Source organism: Chroicocephalus ridibundus, chromosome 4, assembly GCF_963924245.1.
Source record: "Chroicocephalus ridibundus chromosome 4, bChrRid1.1, whole genome shotgun sequence".
NCBI classification, from domain to species: domain Eukaryota; kingdom Metazoa; phylum Chordata; class Aves; order Charadriiformes; family Laridae; genus Chroicocephalus; species Chroicocephalus ridibundus.
In genome coordinates this window covers 40,263,982-40,289,753 of record NC_086287.1, presented here as the reverse complement: position 1 = coordinate 40,289,753, position 25,772 = coordinate 40,263,982, and the positions used below count along the sequence as shown (strand labels likewise).

The 25,772-nt window shown below is 40.2% G+C and overlaps 1 protein-coding gene across 5 annotated transcripts in view; it reads left to right on the top strand.

Moving 5' to 3' along the window:
* The window catches only part of PLEKHH1 (pleckstrin homology, MyTH4 and FERM domain containing H1), a 57,066-nt gene that overhangs the window by 21,254 nt on the left and 10,040 nt on the right, over positions 1 to 25,772 (top strand). For 4 of the 5 annotated variants that reach the window (XM_063332428.1, XM_063332427.1, XM_063332425.1 and 1 more), the window contains 19 exons: positions 204 to 287; positions 1,864 to 1,945; positions 4,701 to 5,710; positions 8,076 to 8,154; positions 8,771 to 8,859; positions 9,320 to 9,470; positions 10,451 to 10,590; positions 11,354 to 11,464; positions 13,017 to 13,103; positions 14,115 to 14,276; positions 15,244 to 15,324; positions 16,287 to 16,466; positions 16,598 to 16,706; positions 17,683 to 17,795; positions 18,461 to 18,637; positions 19,434 to 19,531; positions 22,240 to 22,417; positions 22,811 to 22,966; positions 25,617 to 25,717. In XM_063332428.1, coding sequence (XP_063188498.1) covers positions 204 to 287; positions 1,864 to 1,945; positions 4,701 to 5,710; positions 8,076 to 8,154; positions 8,771 to 8,859; positions 9,320 to 9,470; positions 10,451 to 10,590; positions 11,354 to 11,464; positions 13,017 to 13,103; positions 14,115 to 14,276; positions 15,244 to 15,324; positions 16,287 to 16,466; positions 16,598 to 16,706; positions 17,683 to 17,795; positions 18,461 to 18,637; positions 19,434 to 19,531; positions 22,240 to 22,417; positions 22,811 to 22,966; positions 25,617 to 25,717 — 3,188 coding nt within the window. The remainder of the gene's footprint in view (positions 1 to 203; positions 288 to 1,863; positions 1,946 to 4,700; positions 5,711 to 8,075; positions 8,155 to 8,770; positions 8,860 to 9,319; positions 9,471 to 10,450; positions 10,591 to 11,353; positions 11,465 to 13,016; positions 13,104 to 14,114; positions 14,277 to 15,243; positions 15,325 to 16,286; positions 16,467 to 16,597; positions 16,707 to 17,682; positions 17,796 to 18,460; positions 18,638 to 19,433; positions 19,532 to 22,239; positions 22,418 to 22,810; positions 22,967 to 25,616; positions 25,718 to 25,772) is intronic. The other variant, XM_063332430.1, reaches the window with a different exon arrangement.

Sequence of the window (25,772 nt, the reverse complement as noted above, 5' to 3'; positions counted from 1 at the left end):
CCTCTGAATTTGACTCCAGGGAGCATGTAAGACAACTTAGAACTTGATTTTTCAGAGGCCAGCTAAAAAATAATATCCAAATAGCAGTCTTAATTCGTATGTGTGGAATGGGACCTTCAGTGTTTAAATCACTCCTGATGCAGTAACTTACTGAGAACAGTCAGTTGTACTCTTCTAATGCATCTAATCTTTTTTTGGCACAGAAACAGTTGAGGACTGAGGAAGCAAAAATTGTTCAAGAGAAAGCTGCCAAGATCAAAGAGTGGGTAACATTTAAGCTGAGAGAGGTGAGTCTTTGCTTGCTGCAAGGTTTCAAGGCCTAGGTCTAGGTACAGTGGCTGCACTGCCAGTGGGCTCCTATGTAGGACAATAGTCCAAGGACAGTCAATCTGCCACAGAAGCTTTCTGCTGGTTTGGCCCTACACGTGCTCAGCTGCAGAGTTAGGGTCATCCCTCTTACTGAGCGCTATTTACTGCTTTGGGCAAACTGTAAGTGACTGTGAAATCACTAATGCCCAAAAGCAGTCTCTGAAGAAGATTTACTAGTCACAAGTGGCTTTCACCTAGCTTTCCTCTGCCGCTCCCTTTTTTCTCTGGGTTTGGTTTCTGTCTCTTTTTCTGACAAAGCTGCTGTGCCACAAACACATATCCTTTGCTCTTCCTTAATTTGCTGCCTCTGACTACTGCTGTTATCCTACTGCCCAGCATTTTCTTGTGTCTAACCTCTCCTTCCTGTCCATCCTGTGGGCTTATTCCTCTATCTGGGCCTAATTCAATAAACTCTAGAAAAACTGAGAGATAGCAATGGGTCAGCATGCAGTTTTGAAAATGCAGTAATAGTTCACAGCTGCGAGTGGGGCTATCTAGTCTTTCCCTTTTATTTCAAGTTAAAGCTATAGATTTCCCAGTTTATGCCGGAAAGGGAATTTGTTGGAGTTGGAAGAAGCAGTCTTTGTGGGCAGTAATTGTGTTATGATGCAACTTTGTAATCTCATTAGGTTGCCTAGACAATTCACTGAGCTGCTCTGCTTCTTCTCTTTCATTTTCCTGTGTGAGATAACTTAAGGTGCATCTACAACACTGACTGGGGCAGCACGAAGGAGGAAGCACAGGGACTGACTTGGTGTGACCTGCTGTGAATCCAGGACCATACATTCAAATTGTGTCTTTACTGACAATGAAGTTTGTGACATGCTGATTCTAGGTGCATACCATGCACAAGTAGACCGCTGCTGACTGAAGGACTTTGCATCTGTGTTGCAAATTAGTGTCTCTAGACAGCACCACGAGTGCCATTGCAGCTTTGATTTCATCAAAAGGGAAGCCACTTTGGGCATACCACTGCTATGTTTAAGAATGTATGTTGAGATACTTCAAACAAAGACATATGGCAAATTTGCAAAGAATCATTTGTGCGCTAATTGCAAATGTAAATGCAACCTTAATGTTTTGTTTCGTTCTTTGATCCGCTGGATCCAGGGGATCTCCTTTTACCATGTACAGGGTGAGAGGGAAAAATGCTCCTCCTGGGTAATAGTTTTTTGATTGTCTCTTTCATGACAGTTATTTCTGGAACAGGAGTGAATGATAAAAAATAGCAGGGAAGGAAATTAAAAAACCTATTTGAGGAATGTGAATAGTATATACAGAGGCTATTTGAGAAAGCACAGCAAAGTGTTTAAGTGTGTTGTCTAGTGGAGCTGCTGAGGAGAAGGATTTCAAGGTGACTGGTAGACTCACCCATCCTTTTTTCCTTTTCTTGTTCAAACACGTGAATGTGATAAAGATGAAGACATGTTCTGTATAGTGGAACAGAACACAGTTTTGCATTATTTTTTGGTTTTTATTATTGTTGTTTCATAGCTTGAGCTGGAAAATTACCACCTGAAAAACTGTAATCGGAGGCTGACAGAGCAAATTGAAGCCCTTCAGGATACATTGCAAGGTAAATATGTTCACCTGGCATTGTAGCCTAGTGATGACTACAGAGTGGAAGTCAGAATTCCTGGGTTGTATTCTTAATTTTGTCAGAAATTAGCACTTGTGACAACGAGCAAGCAATAGAATTTCTCTCTTCCTCAGTGGGTTCATTTTTAAGATGGGAATAACATTGCTTACCTGCCTTAAATACTCTTAATTGGTTTCCCACCAGCGATTGAACACAGACCCCCCCCTTTTTTTTCTCCAGAGTCTGCTTTTGCCATTAAAATAAGCCACTGAGTTCCTGAATTAGAAGCACTCATTGAAATACATAAGAAACCTCTACATCCACTTCAGTGGTGCAGGGTAGAAGTCCCTGAGGTATTTCACTTTACCTCCACATGCAAATTATCCTCATCCCCACAGAATCTCTGTTGGCATGTGAGCCAAATAACTGAGGACTAAATGGGCCAAGGCAGCAGCTGTCTGGTCTGCCTTTAGAAGCTGGGTTCCTCTGTGCTGGTTGGAGGAAGCTGCTTATGATGCTTGTGCGGTTCTTGTTTGGTGAACAGATGGAGAACTTTGGTCTGCAGAGCTTGAAATGAACACCGTTCATCACAACACATTTTGAAGAGGAAATTCTCTCTTAACCATTTTCTTCTGGTTTTTTTTTTTTTTTATGTGCTTGGTTTGGTCAGAGTAAGATGAGCTAGTTTACAGAACTTCACTAGGCATGCAGGCAGGGGGCATTTCTTTCCTGCAGAAGACTTTCTGGCATTCCTATCACTGCTCAGCAAGGGAATAGGGCAAAATTCCTTCTAAATCCCACCACGTTTCTAGCTAAATGCTTTATGACTGGGTTTTTCTCATCCCCTCTGGCTCTGGCTGTTTACAAAAAGAGAATGGCTGGTAAGCCGCGTTAATAATCTGGTATTAAGTGTTCCCTGGATCCCAGCTCTCTGGTCAGTAAACAGCTCTGCCCTCTCCTCTTATCCCCTGCTAGTCTCACTGTGCCAGGCTGAATTCAGAGGCCTCTGCAGAGAGACAAATATCTTCTTGCTTGCCATGCTAATGGTAACAGCTTCCTCTGCTTCATCTCCTGTCACATCTAGGAATCTGCAAAATACCAATAATATTTAAAATGAATGACCTCTTTTCAGTCTACACTAATGATTTACCTCACGGGCAGGGGACAATGTGTGCCAGGATTTGTGTGTGCCAGCATTATGCGTTAGGAATAGCTTTGTTAGCATTTAGTTCTTTGTGACTCAAGTGCCAAGGTCGGGTTCTCATGGTTGTCTTTTCACAGCTATGTTTCCAAGAGTGGGTTTCGTCCTCTGCACAATCAACAGCGATTTATTCTGCTGTTTGCCCTTCCCTTTGTTACTTTGTGTCTTCAGTTTGTTTCTACTTCCCAGTAAATCCCACTAGTGGTTAAGAAATGCCTGTAGAATTTGATGTTCAGGCAGCATTTTCAGCCATAGCTCTGCAGAGTCACACCCATATTTATGCAATTTCCAAAGCATCTTATGACTTGGTTCTTTTCAGTCAGGCGATATATAAATGCCAAGGTTAATCAAAATCATAAAGTGAAGTGATATCCTCTGCCACTCCAAGTTTTATCCACACTTTCTCATATCCTGAAGCTGCTATTCAGCACAACCTGTAGAACTGAGATAGTCTTTAAATCTAGTAATTATGGAAAGGAAAAAGTAGAAGAATTATAAAGTATAGGTACTAAATAGACAAAGAACAATAGAGGTAAGCTGGGATCTTTTATGTCATCTTCTAATATAGTAACTGAAGGGGCAGAGGAAAAATAAACAAAGTTTTTTACATCAAAAACATGTAAGTAACTGTTATTAATTTTGTTGGAAAAAAAGCACTGCTTGGGTCATGTAGCACAAAAGGATAGCAAAAAGCTCTAGGGAAATTCTTGAAAAAAGAGTAACCTCACTGATTGTGTGATGGTTAAGAAGGTCTCCATATATACGCTGAAAGCCTCATCTAGGCTGTAGGAATAGGAGGAACCAGCTCCTCCTAATTGAGGCTTAAATAACTGTAGGTCCATTGAAGTCAAAAGCCATACTAAGCAGTGTTTTGTCCACTTAGATGGTTTTTGACAAAGTATTGTGTGAATAGATGCACTTACTTCTCATGGCTGTTTTGAGAGAAGAGACATAATTGTGGATAGGTAAGAGTAAAAACTGCTATACTGAGTTAGACTGAAAGCTTGCCTAGGCCAGTACCCTGTCTCCTGGTTGCCTGTGGATGTTTCAGCAAAAAGAGAAGAAAATATTGCAAGTAGAGTTCTCCTTTTCTCTGTGTACCCTTCCAGCTTCTGCTGTCAGTGTTTTAGGAAGTTCCTAGACCAGAACTTCTGTCTAAACTGATATTTATACCACTGATAAATTACTTTTTCTGGCCTATCTTTCTGATACTGCAGCGTTCTATTTCCTTTTTCTGTTTGAAAAACACCGCTTACTTCTGTAAATTTCAAACGCACTGCCTGATAATTTCATTAGGCACCCCTTAATTCCACTTTTGTAAGAAATGTTGATTAATCATTTCCTATTGATCTTTTCTGTATGATTACCAATCATAAATATATAGCACTTCTGTTATAGCTGTGTCCAGTTGTCTCCTTTCCATTCTGTATAGTCCTAACCAAGCTAGGGTGCTATTGAAATACAACTAACCTGAACAACTTACACTAGCAAGTAACATTTTAGACAGTAAAGCATTTGAATGCCCTAACTATATGTTCTCCTCCGTTGTAGATATGACCAGCATTCCTCCCTTTGAATCTCTTTGGACTGGTAATTCTCTGAAGCCTGGAGCATCACAGGCCTCTTTTGCTGAGAAGATAGACCAGAAATCTGTGTTCCTTGCACCTGGTTTCAGACAGGTGTGTCAGACAGGACCTATGAAACATGTCCTCTCTACAGCAAACATAGTTCTTGCCGATGACACCTTTACTGAGGGTGGAGAGGATAAATCTCTGCTTTCCCAGAGTGCGCTGAAGCTCATGTCTGACCCATCAAACTGGAATCTCTCCACAGAGAAAGATGTATTGCCAGCCGTAAATTCTGAACACAGGTTAGGGTGCTCTGATCCCACGTCACTGGACACTCCAGCTGAGGCCACAAGAATCCTTGAGGCTTTGACTTTCCAGTCATCTTTGGAAGGAAACCATAGCGTTGTGAGCACCTTGCAACAAGTGGCTTTGGACAGCACACACTTCTCTGATGATCTGAGTGCCAGGTTCCACTCCCACCAGCTGGACTCCTCTTCCTCAGGAGAAATAATGGGCATGCTTGAGGGCCATCTCCAAACTGCTGAGCCACCCATGGTTGTGTCAACATCAGCTGTTACACCACGTTCCTTCTGTCCAGGGAGGGAATGTGGCCTTGGCAGTAGTATGACCTTTCCAAAAATACGAACTCCCAATACACCAAGAGACAGTATCCAACTAGCCAAGAGACATTACAGCCAACCACAACCAGGGGCTAATTCTTTCCATCGCATAATGAGCTTAGAGGCTAGCACCTTCCAGCCCATAACAGACTCTCTAGTGTGCCATAGGCAAGTGAAGGAGACAGACATTGATGATGATGGGGTACTAGAGAAGATGGAGACAGAACGTGACACGGTGAGGGAAGAATCTGGAGTGTGTGAGGAAATCAACCACTTACCTGCAGGACAAAGAGAAGCTGTGAGTTCTGAGGCTGGCATACTTGACCCAGGAGGTAAACCTCCCACACCACCGCTGCACAGATTCCCATCGTGGGTAAGAAATGCAAAGACAACAATCTGAGAAATGCTGCTTATTTTTGATTAGTGCCCAATAGTTAGGCTACAACAGCTCTTGGTCTCAAGCAATTGTTTCCTGTGGACATCAGTGACATTTCCGAACCACGTAGTTCTGACAGTTTCAGATCGTAGGGCATACTGGTTCCACTGACAATTTCTTTGTTCTTTTCTCTTTATAAGGAAAAAAAAAATCCATGGAAGAAAATAGTACTCAAGAAACATAGGAATAAAAATGGAAGTCAAGAGGTGCTGCATTGTGATTTATCCTTATGAGTCATCAACAGTTAATCCTTAGTACTGTTGTCATGTGTTTCAGATAGAAAAGTGAGTGCAAGTGAATGGACCAGACCAGATAGTTTCACGGTCAGAAAAAGCTGTGAATACTAGAATAGATACATGGATTAGATCTCAGCATTCTTATGTCATGGTATGCTTCTGCTGTCAGGAAAGTTTTGTGAAAACCATTGGTAAAGTGAATATACACGTCCTAGTACTTACTTCACGTGAGAGAGAAGTCTGTTGTTATCACTTTCAGTTACTTGTTAGTTCAGGTGGTTGGATTGTTTACTAATGTGTCAATCTAATTGACAAACTTGATGGAAGTCACTGTAGTATCAAAAGAGATAATTCCATTACTTTCAATTTGCTTTTTTAAAGGCATAGGCAAACAAATGGTTTATTGAAGGTGCAAAGTCAAGCACTCATTGTTAATCCTCATGTTTTATAATTTTTTTCTATGGAAACCTAACATTATTCGTGATCTTTGACTGTCTCCTTTATGATACCAATTTAAAACCAGTATAATCACAGCTGTTTTTTCAAAGGAATCTCTGTTAATTCAGTCCATAATACGGACCTGTGCTGGGGATGAAGCTGGATAGTGTAGTAAAAGAAACTGCAGTTTTCAAGATGTCTGTTTTATTTGCTATGGAAGTCAGAAAGGTATCATGAACAGTGTATTCACTTGGAAGAAGGAAAATATGGCTCAGAGATTGGCTACTATTCCTTTCTCTGATCTAGAGTTCCTGCGTAAAGTTCTTCTTGTCCCTCAAGCTAAATTTTTCACAGGTGATCATCAGCTCCACACACACCTGAATGTCTAACTTGAGTTTGGCAAATTAATTTGATTAGAGAAGCGCTGAGCACTTCTCTGCTGCAACTGTATTCATTTATTTTCATTACAAACACTGTTACATGATGCTAAATTCTCAAAAAGTCACATCTTGGACACCTTGAAATGGATACTCCAAAGCTACTGGATACTTCATAGTATTGCCTACGTCTGAGTTCGTCTTCTGAAAAATAGTGATAACGCCCATCAATGTGTCTCCCAGGGTTTTTGTAAAAATTTTTATTAATGTTTATGAAGCTTTGCAATATTATAATCAGGAACACCACAGGAAAAATCCATTATTTTGTCTTCAGACCAGAGTCAAATAAGTGTATCAAAGTAAAAATTTAAGTCAAACACTAAAGCATGAATAGAATATTAAATAGCAGCTTAATCAGTAAGAAATGTCCATGATATGCCCTGGATAGGAAGTGTCTGGGGAAAAAAAATACACATAGTATTTCATTAGAGACTAAATCACAATGCATATACATACAGAAAATTCTAATTCTGTCATTTCTTTTTTGATGTACTTGACTTTGCAGTCTTAAGTACTTTCATGTATGTATTATGTGTGTTATCTGATCATGACTGGTTGTATGCTTTAAGGAGCAGCAAGAGAATTCCTAGCTTTGATTTTTAACCATGTTAGACTGGTTGATATCTTAGACATAACATTGCATTTAGTTACAGGTTTGGGTTCCCCCCTTGGAATTTTTATCAATTTGTGAAGCACTTGGAGATCCTTTGAACTGAAAGCTCCATATGTTGTTATAAATGAGACACAGGCTTATCGAGAACATTCCAGGCATTTCTTTCATTCCCTTATCAGAGAAAGGGAATCCTTTGCAGGTGGTGGCTCAATAAATTGTCCTGTTTTAGGGATGTTCTTGATTCATTTTAATGTATTGTTCATAAAGTGGAAAAAACAGCTTTTTCCAAGCTGTAATATAGTCATTTATTGATAATTGCATGTAGGTGTTCCACTCTGTGGATATTAGCTCTGTACTGTTTATAAGCCAAGTTTGTTGTGATTCAGGGAATTGCACACAGATGCATGTTTCCACTAATGGCCATTCACTCAACATCTGGTGGACTAGAGCAATCTTTATGAGGCCTCTCCTTCCTGCCTGAAGGTGTGATTGCAATGTGATTCTGTGACACAAGCATTTCATTTTGCAGAAATCATGGTTTTGTCTGACCATTGCTGTTCATGGTATTATTGTTCCAGGAGAGTCGAATCTATGCTGTGGCTAAGTCTGGCATGAGGTTGTCTGAAGTGGCCACAGTGAATGATACTTCCAGCTGCTGTAAGTTCTAGACAAGATCCATCCTTAGAGGGAGCTTACAGTGACAGTGTGGGACCTGGGCTTCTGGCTGTTCACATTTCTTCATTTCCTTGCCTGTTTTCAAAGTAAATTTGATTTCGCAGATAGCCATGATAAACAAAGGGAGGAGGATACGTCTGATCTCAGGGATGGTTGGTGCTGGGCTGTTTGAGCCCCTACATTCAGTGACATCTTCAGGGACTCCGTTATCTCCTTCATCACTTCTGCTAACACTGTTCTGCCTCTGCATGTCTGTGCTGTGCTTTTAGTCTTTTGATTCACCATCACCTTCCCCTGTTATGGCTTTGACCTATTTGGTCATGGTGCACTGGATTGCCATTGTACCATGGGGAGCACAGGGTGGGTAAGATGTCTCACAGGCTAAATGGAAGGACCATTGCAGCTGTCTCTGGGAGTTGTATGTAATTGATAACACATCCCCTGGCCTTTCTGAGGCCAAATTGTCCAGGATGGCAGTCCTCCATTATTTGATGTTCCAAGAGGCTGCATAAGTTCTTACGTGCATACGTGTACCCCTCCATTAAAACCTTCTCCTTTTCATCAGTTTGTATTATTTGCTCTCTCTGAATTTTCCCAGTTTCCAATTTGTCGCGTTCAACTTCTGGGCCATTTACCTGTCTCATCTACAGAAATGTCACAGTGCCAGTCTACACTACGCTGAAGGGGGTAAGGAGTTATCTTACTTTTCCTCTTATGCAAAGCATGCCCAGGGCTGCCAGTAATTTAAGAGAGAATGGCATGAAGCTGAGCAGTGAAGAAAAGAAAATTAGAGAACGCCAGGAAGTACTGGACACCAAAAGAATGCAGGAGTAGGAGATGATAAATGTATTTAGGTATAAAAAACACTACGGCAAGAAAGAGCGCTCTTGAGATCTTATGGGTAAGCATGGGGCTAGTGGAACAGTAGAAGGGTGTAGCCAGAGGAGACCCAAACAGATCAGACTAGAGAATCCAGCTTGGAAGTTCTCAGGCTAGAAAGGGAGGAAACAAGGAGCCCTGGGACAGTAGTGGGCAAGGCAGTGTGAAAATGAAGGGCCTGCATTGATTGCTTTGTCTCCTTATTGAGCAGGAATTGTTCTGGGGAAACACTTCCCACACATGCTGACCATGCAGGTCTGTTTTCCAGAAAGCCACACAGATCAGCAATGTGCCTTTCTTAGATGAGTCTTCAGGCTCTGATGATGACTGTGGCTCCCATGCCAGCTTCAGGACTTCTACGGCTGGATCTGAGAACAGGAAAGCTAGCATGCCAGGCAGCCCTCGTGCAGTGAAGAGAGGTAAAGTGGGAATACTGCTACTGAGCAGCATGAACTCTGTCCCCACGGGTGAGGCAAGATGAACAGGCAAATGCTCAGCCTTGGTGATATTAATAAGGAGTTCTCCCAGAATGTGTGCAGATATCAACAGCTACTCAGTAGAAACCTGTCCTCTTAGATGGGTTTTTACTGCTGGTAGATTTCTATCCAGGCAATTGCTAAGCTAAGATTGTGGGAAGGATTGATCTCCCAAGCTCATCACATATCCAGTGAAGCCATCCATACCTTTTCTGTGACTTCTCCTTGTAAGCAAGCTAGTATTGAAACTGGTTTTTGTTTTTATCACTGGCTTCTTGACCAGTAACCAAATCTTTGCTATCTTTGAGAGGCATCAAGTAATTTGGGTCCTGGCTTGGATAATTTTTCTTGACTGCTGGCAAGGTTAAACTGGATCCTTGAGTGAAATTTTCATTACAATTGGTAGTCAATAAAATAGAATCCCATTTCATGTAGTCTTAACTTCTGTTCTGATGCATTGGCTGATGTGTCTGTGCATTACTATGTACCAGTGGTGGAAGATTCACAGAAAAGCAAAGCCCCATTGCTGCTGAGGAAGCCTTTTCTTTAGTTTGAATGAGAGGGGCTTGAGGCTTTATACTGGATGTTTTCAAGCTGAAAACAGCATGTCTGTGTTTTAGATAAAGTCTTTTGATTTTTTTTTTATTATTATTTAATTTTAATTTTTTAATCTTTGTTTATTCAGCAGCACATTTATTTCACTGTCAGTATCCAAAACCCACTCTCACTACTTGTCTTCCTAGGAAAAAAAAGGTCTCAGAAGTTTCGTTAGTGTGGTTTGAGTTTCCAAAGTCTGACCTGATTTTTTGTTCTTGAACAAAAAAAGCCTTAATGGTGAACTCAAAAACTCTCTCAGAGTGTGCAGTATTCAGTGCATGCTTCTGTCTAGCCATGATTCTCATTTTTTCCTTTATTTTGAACAGGCGTATCTATGTCCTCACTGAGCTCCGAGAGTGACTATGCCATCCCTCCTGATGCCTACTCCTTGGATGGTGACTATTCAGAGCCAGAACATAAACTACAGCGAACATCTTCCTATTCTACTGATGGTGGAATCTGCGCTGTAAGTCTTGCTGCCTCACAGTTGTGAAGGGGTGCAAACAGAACCTTGACGTTGGAAGAGAAAAAGCATAACTACAATATATTGATTTATCACCTGCAAAGTGATGCTTTAACAGACTGGGGTGTTGGTCCAGCTGGTTTGTATCAAAAGACAGTATGTGATCCTTCAGAAGAAGCATCTGTTATGGGATTAGATAAAAATATAAGCATCAGGTCCGTATTCTTTCCTGATGACCAGTACTGGTGTTCTGTAGTCATATTCTACTTTAATGAAGGCCTTACACTTCTGTGACAAAGCAAGTTTGGAAATTCAGAGGAACGAAGGAGAAAGAATAGAATATTTTGGCCGAGAAAAAACCTCAAACATGGGCAGCATTAAATTCTGTACTTTTGAAAGTAAGAGATCAAACAGACAAGGAACAGGAATCTAATCATGAGTCAGCATTCACTTTTATTTGGAAAATCACTGCTATGGTAGGAAAACCAATGAGTTTTCAATGCGTCAGACAATCAGTGAAATGATCTTCAGGTACCTTCTTTACTGAAACAACACAATGTGATATTTGCAGCTACACAGATAGTCTAGTACTGTCTCCAAGTTGAGTAGAGAGCACTGGCCTTGGATGGCTGCGACTCACATCTGGCACAGTAAAGCGGAAAATGATGGAGGCGCAGCAAATGTCTGAGCTTGACTTCAGCACTCTTTCATTTACATCTTGAGACGTGCAAGATAACCTCATCTCCCTTTGCTTTTTGCCCTCCAGGAACCAATGGAGAAATCAGGCTACTTGCTGAAAATGGGCAGCCAGGTGAAGATGTGGAAGAGACGATGGTTTGTTCTAAGAAACAGACAAATCATGTACTACAAGTCTCCGGTGAGTCACTGGGATACATTTACTCCTGTGTGGAGGCACAGGGGAATACTGTCTGCAGAACCAGTTACTGGCAGACAGGGCAGCCATGGACAAGCTTCTCCCAAAATGTCCTGACAAAGAGCTTTATGTCTGACACACAGGTTCAACCATGGGTCTCTGCTTAGGCAGGAAAGCTCCTTGTGGTGGCAGTTTCCAGGAGATGAATGGTTGTTCTCAAGGACAGAATCCTGACACCTACTGCTTAACTTTGTACAGATGATGAAAAGCCAAAGGCATACCATGGCCCAGCTTCAGTCATGTTTAAGATGAAAAATAAAGGGAAAAGTTAAATGAAAAATTAAAATGAAAAATCAAGATGAAAATAAAGGAAAAATAAATTACAGTACCAGGAGAGCGCAGATACATACTCATCAGTCAGTATATGGGGCTCTGAGGAAAACTACAACTTTCAGGGGGAAGAAAGCTGGATTCTTTCATTTTTCATGCTCCCACGTGGATGTGGAAGTATTAGAAAACTGGGGTAAAATTGAAAATAACCTTTCACACAAAATGCTGTCTTACAGCGATCAATGAAACAATATTGAGAGAGCATGTTTGTGCATTCGAACTTTTCCAAATACTTTTTATAACTCACAACTGTTTCAAATGAAGCTACGTTATTTCAAAAATTCGAGCAGTATGTGCTCAAAATTTGTATATACAATAAAATACATTTATTGTTGGCCTTCATTATTCTACTGTACTTAGCTACATTACAGAGAATTATATTTAGGGATATTCACCTTCCATACTTTTTTATTCTGGACACAACAATTTCCTCCATACCTGCATAATTACACGGTATTTCTGTGTGTATACACATCTTTGCTTACAATTCAGGAACAATGAGAAGATTTATTTTCGACTTTTTTCAGTTGTTGTCATATTCTGACAAGACAAAAATACACCTTAGGGTACAATGCGTCTTTATTTCTGATTCTAGGTTTATCAATCAGAATTCACAAGCAAATTATACATATATATAATACACATACATATATTTAAAAAAATATAACTTCATAAATGTGCAGAATTTTGACTGTTGGTTGGAAGGGACTTCTGGAAAACCCTAGTCAAACTGACACGTTGAAGAGGGACTCTCACCAGCTGTAGATCAAACCACACATGGCTTTGTTTACCTGAACCTTGAAAACTTCCAAAGGTGGAAATTCAGCCACTATCTGAGTACCTGTTTGGTGTTGTATTGCCTTCCCAGTGAGAAAAGGTTTGTTGGGTTTTTTGTTGTTTTTTTTTTTTTTTTCCCTAATGTCCAATCTGAACTTCATAAGACAGTATTTGTTGCCATTACTCGTGCTGTATTGTCTGCCACTACTGAGGAGACTTTTGCTTCATCATTGCAATGGGATCCCACTGTCTCATATTCAACCTGGCAACCTTCAGCTGCCCTTTCCAGCTCACGAATGCAGACTCCAACCTGCACATGCCGTATGTAAGTACTGTAAGACTCATCTGAATTTTTTTTTTCTGCTGAAGTTCGCTTTTCTTTCCTCAGAGTGACGTTATCCGCAAACCACAAGGGCAAATGGAGCTGAATTCCTCATGCCAGATTGTCAGAGGTGAAGGGTCCCAGACATTCCAGGTAAGTGTTGCTTTTTCATCCTGCAGATAACCACACACTTGGTTGCTGGGTGAGAGAGCACTTATTTCAGGCTGAATGGTACTGTATGTCTCAATTGATATGAGCTAACTTTACCTGGCCCCTGTGTTTCCTGGCACAAGCCAGGTAGTTAGCTTAATAAATAATGGGGAAAGAGCTAAATTGTAACCCAAATACAGGTTTTTGAAATGGAAAGAAATTATCATTTTGTTTTGTTTTGCTTTGTTTTACACCATAGCCCTTTCCTTTTTTGCAGTTAGGACTGAGAGCTTGAAATCTGTGGGGAAAAGTGATACTTATAAGAGTTAAAACCAGATAGTACCTAGGATCTCCTCTTTCTGAAAGACTCCTCTCAAGATCTCCAGCCTGACTTTACATGTCTGGAGGATCTGAAGAAATGTCTGAAATGTTGGATTCCTATTAGAATTTGACTTCCAAAGTATTAGAAGTTAGCCCATCGCTGTGTTCAGTTTTAACTCATTATTGTTAGAGGACCTCATTATAAAGGTCGTATTAATGTTTCTTTCATGCTGACTGCAAGGCAACATGGCCTGACCTGTGAGCTACCTTCTGCCCTTATGGAACTGAAGTTGCTAAGGCATAATACTATTAAATTCCTAGCATCTTTCCTCTCAAAGAGTCACAAGCTATTGAAGGCAGAATGCAATACAAAGTGAAGACAGCAAAAAAACCCAACATTTATGTCACCTTTAAAATGAAAAATTAGCAGCAGCACAGAGAAACAAGAAAGTATGAGAGAGGAGACAAAGCCACAATATAAAACAGAAATAGCAAGAGCGCTCATGAGAATTTGATTCATCTGAGTTTCAGGCCTTTCACTTGGGCTTTGAAGGTTAGCACCTTTTTTCTTACCCCCAAAAAATCCCTCCTTGAACCACCAAAAAATAAAAATCTGTGTAGGATAATAGAACTCAGCAGTTGAAGAAAAGATTTGTAGGTGTGCAGATTTATACTTACTCCTTTTGCTTCCAGCTCATCACAGAAAAGAGAACCTATTTTCTGACAGCAGACTCTCCCAACATCCTGGAGGAATGGATTCATGTCCTACAGAGTATCCTGAGAGTGCAAGTGACCAGCCCTGTTGGTGTTCCTCATAGTGATGCTAAACCTACTGTGAAAGGTTGGCTCACCAAGGTAAAATACTATTTCTTTACTTCATTCACTTTAGCTTGGTATTGACAGTGTACCAACTTCTTGGTTTGCACAGTAAATGTCAGCAAGAAATTAGTATTTTAATACTCCCTAGAAGGGGGGGGGGGGAAAGGCAGTACATTTCTGTATTTCAAAGGGAGGAACATTTACATAAATGATAAGGAATGGGACAAACAAGGCTACTAAGAGATACTGACTGTCAAATAGTAAGTAATAACAAATATCTAGTTTATGTATGCTTTTCTTCAACACTATTGACAGCATGTCATAATAAAAAAACAACTATCAGGAAACACTGTTAAATGTCACATTTAATTGATTTTTAACTTGGTGATATAGGACAGTTTCAAAGAAATGGCTTGTATGGTTCTAGGTTAGCATTTATTTCTATCACAACAGACTGCATGCGCATTAGTACAAAGTACAATGGCTGAAAATTCTTCTGCTTTATGCCATTTCTGAAGATTAGTTTTGCGTACCAACTTGCTATGACTTTTTTAATATAATTCTGGTCAATATCTAAAGATGGCTAAAGACAACCTGCATCTGAATCTTGTTCATCTGCAATAGGAAACAGCTCCCTAGACTACATGTTGACCAGTCTTTTTCTGCTGAGATGAAATGATTCATTTTTATAATCTTACAAAGGTTATGCTTAATATTGTATTTCAGGATACAGAAATGATGAGCTGTTATGAATGAGTAAAATACTTCACAAAATCTTAGACCCATTTCCATAAGCACCTGACTCCCATCTACTTATGTGGGATATACTTATCTGCTTTTGGAAGTGGTGCCCTGTATGTTGTGAGAGGAGCTCATATTAGTATAGAACAAATAATATATGTAAGGTTTTAAGGGAGAGTTGAATTGAAAATTGAAATTCTAGAAAATCATTCCAGCAACACTGCTGATGTTAAAAACGTGTATTTCTTTGTCCTTCTTACAGGTCAAGCATGGTCACTCTAAGCTGGTCTGGTGTGCACTGATTGGAAAAACTTTCTACTACTATCGAAATCATGAAGATAAGGTAATTCCTTTTCCCCTTTTGTTCATGAACCCTCCTTTTCCATTTCTCATGATGATTTCTTTCCTTTTACTGCTTCTGTGTCTCATACTTGAAGCTCTTCCTTGGTTGTACTTCTCCCCTTCTAACAGCATCTGCTCCACAAAGAGAATCAATATTTTATCTGATTTTTTAATATTTTTCTTAAAGCTAAAATGACAAAAGACTTAAAAAGCAAGTGACTGCTCTTTCTGAGATCACTGTATATCTTGTTTCTCGCTCTCTCCATTTGGTCTTGTGAAGCCTTTAGAGCAGACTTTTATACAGCAGCTGATATATTCTGCATACTGTCATGAAAATAAGTAGCAACAACAATATGGGAAGAGGAAGGTCATTTAGTCAGTGTAATGTGCTTCCATTTCTGGAAGCTTTGCCCAATGGTCCATTACTTTGTCTTGGTGATGTTGAAATCCAAGTTTTAGAATATCAAGGAATACTGTGACTCATACTTGGGATTGACCTCCAGAGTCAGCACAGCAGATATCTTCTGTTTGTCTGAATCGACCTATTTATGTAATTTTAAAAGTACTTATTTTCCAGTAGAATGTAGAAAGTCTGACCAGGATCAGAAAACGGTGGCTCAAGATACTGAGCAACCGACCTTCCTGCCTTGCAGAACCAATGATGTAAACGCAACTGACAAGTGTAATGGGAAAAAAAACAGTACCTTATGGGAAAGACCATCTTTTTATTTGCATATTCTCATTCTGACCTGTAGATGCTCTCCCAAGAAAAATAATAGTAGTAGTAATGCAGTTTGTAAGTACTTTGGTTGCTGGAAGGGAAGAGATCCTATAGAAATGCAAGACTATATAATTACATTAGTTAAACACTGGATTATAGTTTATTCCTTACTTTTTACAGAAATGATAACTTTTTGACCTGGGTTTAGCTATACTTGTCTAACTTGTTTCCCCTTCTTATAGTGTCCCCTAGGACACCTGCCTATGCGTGAGTCCAAAGTGGAAGAAGTAGACCGTTCCTGTGACTCTGATGAAGATTATGAAGCCACTGGTGGAGGACTTCTTTCATCCCACTGTACACTGGTGATTCACCCACAGGACCAGAGTCCCACATACTTACTCATTCGCACCAAACAGGAAAAGGTATAAAAGGCATTCTTTTTGGAGAGCAAGAGTCTTTTTGGTATCGGCAGAGAAATGGGGTGTACAGACTAAACCTGTTTGTAGAAAACAAGGTCTGAATTGACCCATACTGTTCTCATCCTTATGCCTAGAATACCTGGCTGTACCATCTGACGGTAGCGGCTGGTAGCAGTAATGCCACAGTGGGCACATCATATGAACAACTCATTGGAAAACTATTGGACGCAGAGGGAGACCCCAGTAAGTAGAAACCACAAACTCTTTTCCATGGTAGCAAAGAATAAGGAAGGGTAATTTCAATTCCCAGTTTTAATCCAGCCAAAGGTGAGGGAAGGGGATTCTCAGTAGAACAGCGTGTGATATAGTGTCCTTCTCCTCTAGTTCCACGGTAACATCTCCAGAGAGGATACAGGCATTGTAGTGAAACTAGGCAAGTCCATTACATTGTCACATCATTTATCAAAACATCTGAAACTTATGTAACATTAATTCAAATTAAAATAAAGAACTGGAGCTTTAATTTTTCCTGTTATTGTTGGTCCTGGTTTTCCTTTCCTGGGAATCTTGACCATACAAACACATGCTCTCTCCTCTAAATACCCTCACACACACTTGCCTTCACATCTGTTCCTCTGTCTGCACATATAAACCCTCGCACATACATCCATGCTCGTCTGTTCCTCCTCATCTTTGATACGTGTTCATTCATGTATGTTTATGCACCATGTTCGCAAATGTGTTATAACATATGCATTCATACTTAATCCTCTTTTTCTGCACACTCACATATTGCTAGACCCTATATGTGAACCTTGCAATAACAAAGACCCCCGTTGTCACATATTGCTAGACCCTATATGTGAACCTTGCAATAACAAAGACCCCCGTTGCAGGCAGCTGCCCTGGCAGAGTTTGTGTCTCTTGTTTGAACACACAGCTGAGTGGTTTCTCACCAGAATCCAGCTGATGAGAAGCTCTGACAGAGCAAGATTGAGGATGGCAATACTTATTTCTGCTGATTGCTAACGCTGCTGGTGACTCCTTGTTCATGGCAGGCTTTGCTGAAATCAATGAAGTGTCACCAAAGATAAATGTGGCCTAGCACAGCGCTGCTTCCACGGGTGCTTTGCCATTTCAGCAAGGCTCCTTTTCAACATGGACAGTTATCTTTCTTCTGCCTCTGACACTGCATGTTTTTGCCCATTTACTACCTCAGATTCCCCTCTGTGGAAACATCCTATGTTGTGCTACAGTAAAGATGGGTTGCACACGTCCCTCACCACTCTGCCATCAGAGGCTCTACAGACTGAAGCTCTGAAACTTTTTAAGGTATTTAAAGGGACATTGCATGGCTTTCAGTTATTTTGCTCTGTTGGGGCAACAACTTTTTTGGTCTTGTTCGTCACGTTTACTGTCAACATTGGTTGCTTTAGACAGGCCTGTCATTAAATTAGAATAGGACAGTTGGGTATTCAGTGTCATTCATTCTCTGGAATTTTAACTTTTCCTTGTAGGGAATCTGGGTTTAGAAGCGATGTCCCCCACAGGCTTTACACTTCAAAGTTAGCCTTATCTTCCTCTTTCTTCTCCAATAGTCGTATTGAAGGAAATGAAAACAATTTAGTGGCAAACTCAGTTGTGTCAGTAAGACCAATGGTGAAGCCATTGGAGATTTGATTCTTGCGCTCTCAGCAGTAAGACTGGATAGCTTTAGCAAGGTAAAGCACAGGCTTGGAAGGCAGGAAGCACATTTTTGCCTCGATTCTATTGCTGACTTTTGAGCTGCTCAGGTTGGGGCAGGTTGAGTGAAATTTCTAGTTGCCACAACTAAAGAGGGAAGCATAGGAATTAAGTATTTATTCTCCTCCCTCCTCTTAGGGTTATTTAGGAGAATTCATTAATTCTGTAACACATCTGGGAACCTAGCCTGGAAAGTACCAGAGAAGAGTCACTGTGCCATTCATGGCACTGGCTAACTTCCACCCTTTTTACAGTCCTGTCAGCTGTTCATCAATGTCCCTGTGGAGGCAGCCTCTATTGATTACCACGTGTCACTTGCCCAGACAGCACTGCAGGTCTGCTTGACACATACTGAGCTGCAGAATGAAATTTACTGTCAGCTTGTTAAACAGACCACCTGCCGACAACCCCAGAACCACTCAGTTATTCAGGTCAGTTCCTTTTTTGTCACTTCCACTGTGCAAATACTTTCAATTTAATTCCGTGTTTTTAATAATTAGCAATGGGACTGGTTCTCATAAAACTGTGCAAATGATAAAGGTGTGCTGGAGGAAAGAGAATCTCAGTGCTGATGTGTAAGAAAAAACTTTGAGAATGTAACTGCTTGCAAACTAAATGTTATTTTGATTTTAACCATTTACCAGTTGCACGTGGTCTATTCAGACCATATTCGGAATCAAAATTCGTAGCTCATGTTGGCTAGCTATAATTGTCACATGGTATTAATTTTGTTTTCCATTTTTGTTAATCAACACATGCAAATCATGAATATTATTATTAAGCATGAAATCTGATTAATGCACTATAATTATTGGGTAAATGGAATTAATAAGTTACAGTGTAAATGTAAATACTTGATTATAATATTCCAAGCTCAAGTGAGAAAATAAAATTTGGTTGAAGAATAATGGGTCTAATTTGAAACAAAAATCCCCAGTGTATTCTTTGTTATGATTTGCAGTTACAAACAGGAAAAAAGTATTATTTTAAGTCTCAATCGTTCATTTAGCTCTGATTACACCTCTTCTTAGAGTCCAGGTTGAGATATTCAAGAGCAGTCTGTCTGTCCTCTGACCATCACTTCCCCTTTGAAGCATCTTGAACTACATGGCTAAAAATGGTTACTCCCAAAAGCACTGGTCACCATCCACCATTTTGGTTGCACCATTCTATGAAAGACAATAAGCAAGTACAGAACAAGAATGATGTCCAGTTTTATGTTCACAGTGCTGGCAGCTCCTGGCTTTGTGTGCTCCTCTATTCCTGCCTCAACATCACTTTCTCTGGTACATCAAACAGCACTTGCAGCGACATGCAGACCCCAGGTAAAGATTGCAACAGCATTTTCATCTACTAAGCTGATTGCCTTTTGCATCCGCTATGGATAAAGGTGGAAGCAGTTTTGTAACTTGCACATGCAAAAATAAGTTGAGGGAAGGAACAGAAAGTTCCCAATGGTATCAAGTCATTCTCCCTTCAGACATTCACATTAATTTGTCACTTATATTAAGCTAATTCACAACACCAGGTGACCTATACTACCAAAAGAACTTTCTGCAGATATAACTGGAGCTACATAGGGAGTTTTGTGCTGATGCAGCTACTTTCTTTTACTGATAGAAAGACAGACCAAAAAAATTGTTTAGAATGAAATATTAGAATTTTAGGTGATTACATTCTGTTGTCAGGTTAGTGACCACACTGACAGAACAGAAGTGAGGCAGAGAACATCTCAGCAAACCATAAAAAGTTAGGAAAAACTAAAAAAACCTGAAATATATGCTAGTACTGTTTTCTGTTACCTCTTTGGTGCGTTACACTTTCCCCCATAAGAAAACAGTGCAAGATCTACTGTAACAGCAATAAGTTGTTCTCCAGTGTTCATGCTGTGCTCTTTGTTTGTTTCCATAGTGATCTGCTCTTCAGCATATCTCACTGTGTCCTTGGAGAGGAGGTCACAGCTAGAGGTGTCTAGTTGTCTGTTGCAACAATATACTGTTGCTGAGACATAAGTAAAAGAGTGGCTTTGTTTCAAACAAATATTTATATTCAAATAAGTCTACCTTAGAACTCAAGCTGAAAGTCTCATAGTATTGCAAAGGAAACACGTGTAGTCCTCCTATAAAGTTTTTTTTTAATTTTCTTATATGCTACCTCATATTTGCTATTTCTTCTCAGAAGCAAAAATAAGCAAAAATACAGATATCAGGCGCTCTTCAGTGTTTAGACTTTCTCTCCATTGGCTTAGGCAACATGTTAAGGATCTTCTGGCTAGTACTAGAAATCATCTCTTCAAACTTGTGCATTACCAGATCCCAAACTGGCCCATCCAACTCAGTAGTGGAGCTGCTCTACTGTTAGAGACTATTGAATTTCATAAGGCTGTGCTGGGCTCTGTGAAAGTGATTTAATGCATCAGTTTCAAGTATTACTGTGCTGGTGGTCTGCCAGGTTCTTAGCCCAAAAGTACCTTTATCAACAAAAAAACCCACTTGAAGCAGAGAGGAAAGAAGCAATCCACCTATTAAGCTGTGCTTGTATTCATCTGTAGTTTAGATATCTGTGGTTTAGGTTAGATTTAGAGCAGTTGCTAAATGGGACTTAGCTTAGCTCCTTCTGCCTAGCTTTAGGAATACTTATGTCTCTTAAGATGGAGCAGGTACGGCTGTTTCTCGACCAGTTAAATAGACATGATTTCCTTGTTTCATACGGCAAACAAGACACTAGAAGCTTTACATTGCATAATGCCTATGGTCTAGATTTACACTAGATCTTCATTCTTAGTATTGTTTTTCATGAAATGTGACCATAGAGTACACATTCAGTCTCTGAGAGGAAAAAAAAGGGGGCACAGTCGACGTTAGAAGACACAGGGCTCAGGAGCATTTGGGAGCCAAATACAACAGCTTCTTGTTGAAGCAAGATTATCTGAAAATTATTCAGACGCATTACTGTGGAGATGAGCAATATATTGCTACAGTGAAAAGTCAGAGCTCCTGACTTCCTTGTTGCTTGTAGGAATTTAACTGGAGATTTAATCATGTACTGAGCTCCTGAAGGCATCTTGAATGGAATTAGTTTCCCATGCAAAGTGTTATAAATTGTATATTATCTTTTATACGTTATACTTATATATATATAAGCATATATATGTATAAAATATAATATATAATTTTTATATATAATATATTGTATATATTTTTACTATATATTATATATAATTTCTATATATATAGTAATAATATATGTATGTTATTACCATACATTATATATTAGTTTCCCCTGCACGGTTATAAATCCATATAAATACTTCAATTTCAGAACTTATTCAGTATATACATTCTTAACATTTTTGCAAAAGATGTAATTGACTGTTTCTGCCTGGCTTTAGAGACAGTTATATGCTTTTGGTGCTGTTCAATGGAACGCTCTCGTCAGCAGACAGTAAACTGATCGTATTAGTAACTGTCCCTATACTGTATTGAACCTGCTTTGAATCTCTGCCGAGTCTCTTGATTGGCAGATAGGGGTAATACATGGAAACTTAAAATCTGTATAACCATGGAAATTGATAAACACAATTTATATAATCCCGTAAGTGAGACTAATGCATTACAATTTATTATTAATACTTATCAGGACTTGACATGATAGTAACTAAATTCTGCTGGCATGACAGTGAGTTTGAGGGTGAACTGGTCTTGGTTTAATGGATACTATGATGGCAACAGGATACAGAAGAGGATATTCCTATACTATGTCCAGTCCATCTACGAGCAAGGAATGCTCTTGCGCTTCCCAGAGAGTCCATCATCTACCTTATCTTTACAGATCCTTGGAGCCGAGATTTGCGTTGTAGCTTTTTCACTTGAGCTATTAGCCTGTTGAGATGAACTAGGGTATCTGCACAGAAATGTATCTTTACTTGAGCAAAAGCCTGAGGGAGAAATGCTTTGTCATGGCATGGGAAATGGAAGAGGACATGGCATTTAAAGCACGTTTGTTTGTGTCTTATTTCCACCTCTTTGCCTAGGAGTGAAATAGGCAAGTATGCCATCTACTGCCAGAGATCAGTAGACCGCACTGTGCAGACTGGTGAGCGGGAAGCCAAGCCCTCCCGGATGGAGATTGTGTCCATCCTGCTGAGAAATCCCTACCACCACTCACTCCCCTTCAGCATCCCGGTGCACTTCATGAATGGAACCTACCAGGTGAGCCACAGCAGCTGCCTTTCTTCTGGGCACTAGAGGACTGCACCATAACCTGCCTCCTTCTTGTGGGTGGGTGGCACCATGGTGTTTATTATACATATCAGATATTGGGAGATAGACACTACTTTTCCTCCTTGCCATTTTTCCTGAGAAAATGAAAGGAATCCAGCGCGAGCTCTACAGGTCTTAGGAAGGAATGTTAGCTGGGGAAAAGAGAGAGATGTCATGTCTCAGTATGAGAAAAAATGCAATGTGAAGGGAGACAACAGGCAAGTACAATCACTGGAGCTGGCAGGCTTCCAATCTGTAGGAAATCAGGCTTCATTAGTTATGATGCCCTCCAATGCCATGTTTCTTGAAAGTTATCCTCAATTAGCTCCTCTTTCATTGCAGGTTGTAGGTTTTGATGGTTCCTCAACAGTTGATGAATTCATCCAGCGACTGAACCAGGAGACAGGCATGAGGAAGCCATCCCACATGGGATTTTCTCTGTTCACAGATGATCCTTCTGGCAGGAATTTGGAACACTGTCTGCAGGGCAACATGAAGGTTTTTTGTTGTTTGGTTGTGGTTTTTTTCCCCTCTGTTATTTTCAGCATACATCTTTGAAGAGCTGCTAAATGGCTAATATTTTTTTCTTAATGCAGCAAGATCGAGTACACTTGGGTATTATCTATCTAGATTAGTATTCAAAGATGAGATATTAATTCCTGCACTTGGGTCACAATAACCCTATGCAATGCTAAATGCTCGGGGCAGAGTGGCTGGAGAGCTGCCCGGCAGAAAAGGACCTGGGGGTGTTGGTCAACAGCCAGCTGGGTATGAGCCAGCAGTGTGCCCAGGTGGCCAAGAAGGCCAACAGCATCCCAGCCTGTATCAGGAACAGTGTGGCCAGCAGGACTAGGGAAGTGATCATCCCCAGTACTCAGCACTGGTGAGGCCTCACCTCGAGTACTGTGTCCAGTTTTGGGCCCCTCACTGCAAGAAGGACATTGAGGTGCTGGAGCAGGTCCAGAGAATGGCAACAAAGCTGGTGCGGGGTCTGGAGAGCAAGTCTTATGCGGAGTGGCTGAGGGAGCTGGGGTTGTTTAGTCAGGAGAAAAGGAGGCTGAGGGGAGACCTTATTGCTCTCTGTAACTACCTGAAAGGAGGTTGTAGCAAGGTCAGTCTCTTCTCCCAAGTAACAAGTGATAGGACAAGAGGGAATGGCCTCAAGCTGCACCAGGGGAGGTTTAGACTGGATATTATGAAAAATTTATTCACCAAAAGGGTTGTCAAGCATTGGAACAGGCTGCCCAGGGAAGTAGTTGAATCACCATCCCTGGAGGTATTTAAAAGACGGGTAGATGTGGTGTTTAGGGACATGATTTAGTGGTGGACTTGGCAGTGTTATGTTTATGGTTGGACTCAATGATCTTAGAGGTCTTTTCCAACCTAAATGATTCTATGATTCCTTAATTATTTCAGTCTAGTCTGAAACACTAGTTAGGACAAAGCACATTCTGGTTTAGTAGGTGATAAATTGATTTTTAAAAGTCTTTAACTCAGATTTTAGCACATATTAAAGTTTAATTTGTCTTGACTGCAAAATTAAAACATGACTGAGCTAGCTAGCATGATCAGATATCACAGCTAACATCAAATGTGACACTCTTAATTGAGACAAATTTATGTTAGGCTGTGAGTATCTTGGCATGTCTATATAGATCTCATCCATTGGATTATGAAGTATTTCCTTGCTGTCTCCAGATAACCCAGGCTTTCATTGTTGATGAGTGTACTTAGGGGAAGCTGGACGGAGTATGCTTTTACTTCAAAAGAGAGAGGAGTGCCTCAGATGAAGGGAAAAGGAAAGCAGATAAAGTATTAACATCTGTGTCTTTCATATGGAGATTTTTACTCGTGCTGCAGCTGGATGACTGCCTTAAGTGAGCAGGTTAGCAGCTATGAATGAGACACACCAGATTTTGGTACAAATCTGGGAGAATAATTTGTCATACAGCACTGAGGGAGGAATAGTGGTAGTGGCAACTTTGAAAAGGCCCTGATACCTGTAAGGAACATAAACATTCAGTTTGACGCAGCGTAAAATTTCATGATGGGCAATGGAGGGAGAAGATGCCAATAACTTTAAATTAGAGCGTTTGAAGAGGAAACTACCACAGACAGTGCCAAATTATATACTTCACTTTTATGTACTGATATAGATCAGATAATATGGAGCTTTGCTGGTAATTGAACCACCATTTGGAGAGATGAGATATTAAACAAAGGAGCTTGAGACAATCAAAGGCATCACTTTAACTGATTATTATTCACTTGGCCAGGCAACCTCAATAGCTTTTAAAGAGAGGATTAGGATACCTGATTATATATTTCATGTGGTTTCTTATGTTCACATTCCTTTTATTGAGATGCTATCAAAAGAGAAGTAGGGGCCTTTATTAGACCACTTGTAAAAGGACTGGAATAACCAAGAGAAACCGAATGGAACCATGCTATTACTAAAAATACGTCTGAGTTACGAAGTTGGAATCTAGTACCAAATGTTCCCAAAGTTTAGATTTTCACATCCAAGGGTTTGGTTTAGCCAAGCAGGTAGACAGCTGCTATTCAGAGGATAGATTAGTGCTTGAGTTTGGCTCAGGACAGCACTTTTGAAGCAAACCTACCAATCATTCCTATTAGCCATGCTTTCATTCACATTAAGGAGCAACCTTAGAGAGGATGAACTGGATTGTTCTTATGTGAAACATGAACTGGAAGATGTGATCCAACATAGTAGTGGGCTTTCAGGCCATTTGAGCAGGCTAAAGCTAGTCCAAAGGAAAATCCTTTGAAATTCATAAAGTGTGGGCACAGGGTCTTTGGGATTAGGCATTCCACTGTGCAGATCTGCTCCTCCTGGGCTTTGCTACTTGCTAACATAGACATAGCCACAGAGTTGCTACCAGACCAGAATTCACTTACAGATGTCTCCTTGCAGATTAGAACTGGAGTTTTCAGTTGGAATCTTTTAATTTTTACATAGTGTGTAATAGAAAAAGGAATTGCATGACACTTTCGTCTGTGTTTATGTGGATCCAGTCTATTTCTTTATCTTTTATGTTCCACAATACTTTTTTCACGTACTTTCCCGTCAAGCCTTGACCATACATTTCACCTCAGTTTGCCTCTCCTCTCTCCATATTTTTTAAAGATCTGTGATGTCATTTCTAAATGGGAACAAGCCTTAAAAGAACTGCATCCCGGGAAATATGAAGGTGGCACAAGAATTGTGAAGTTGACCTATAAGAACAGGTACAGTGCTTTGTTGGTTGGCCTCACTACTGCTGTTAATTAAACTTTTTTAGGC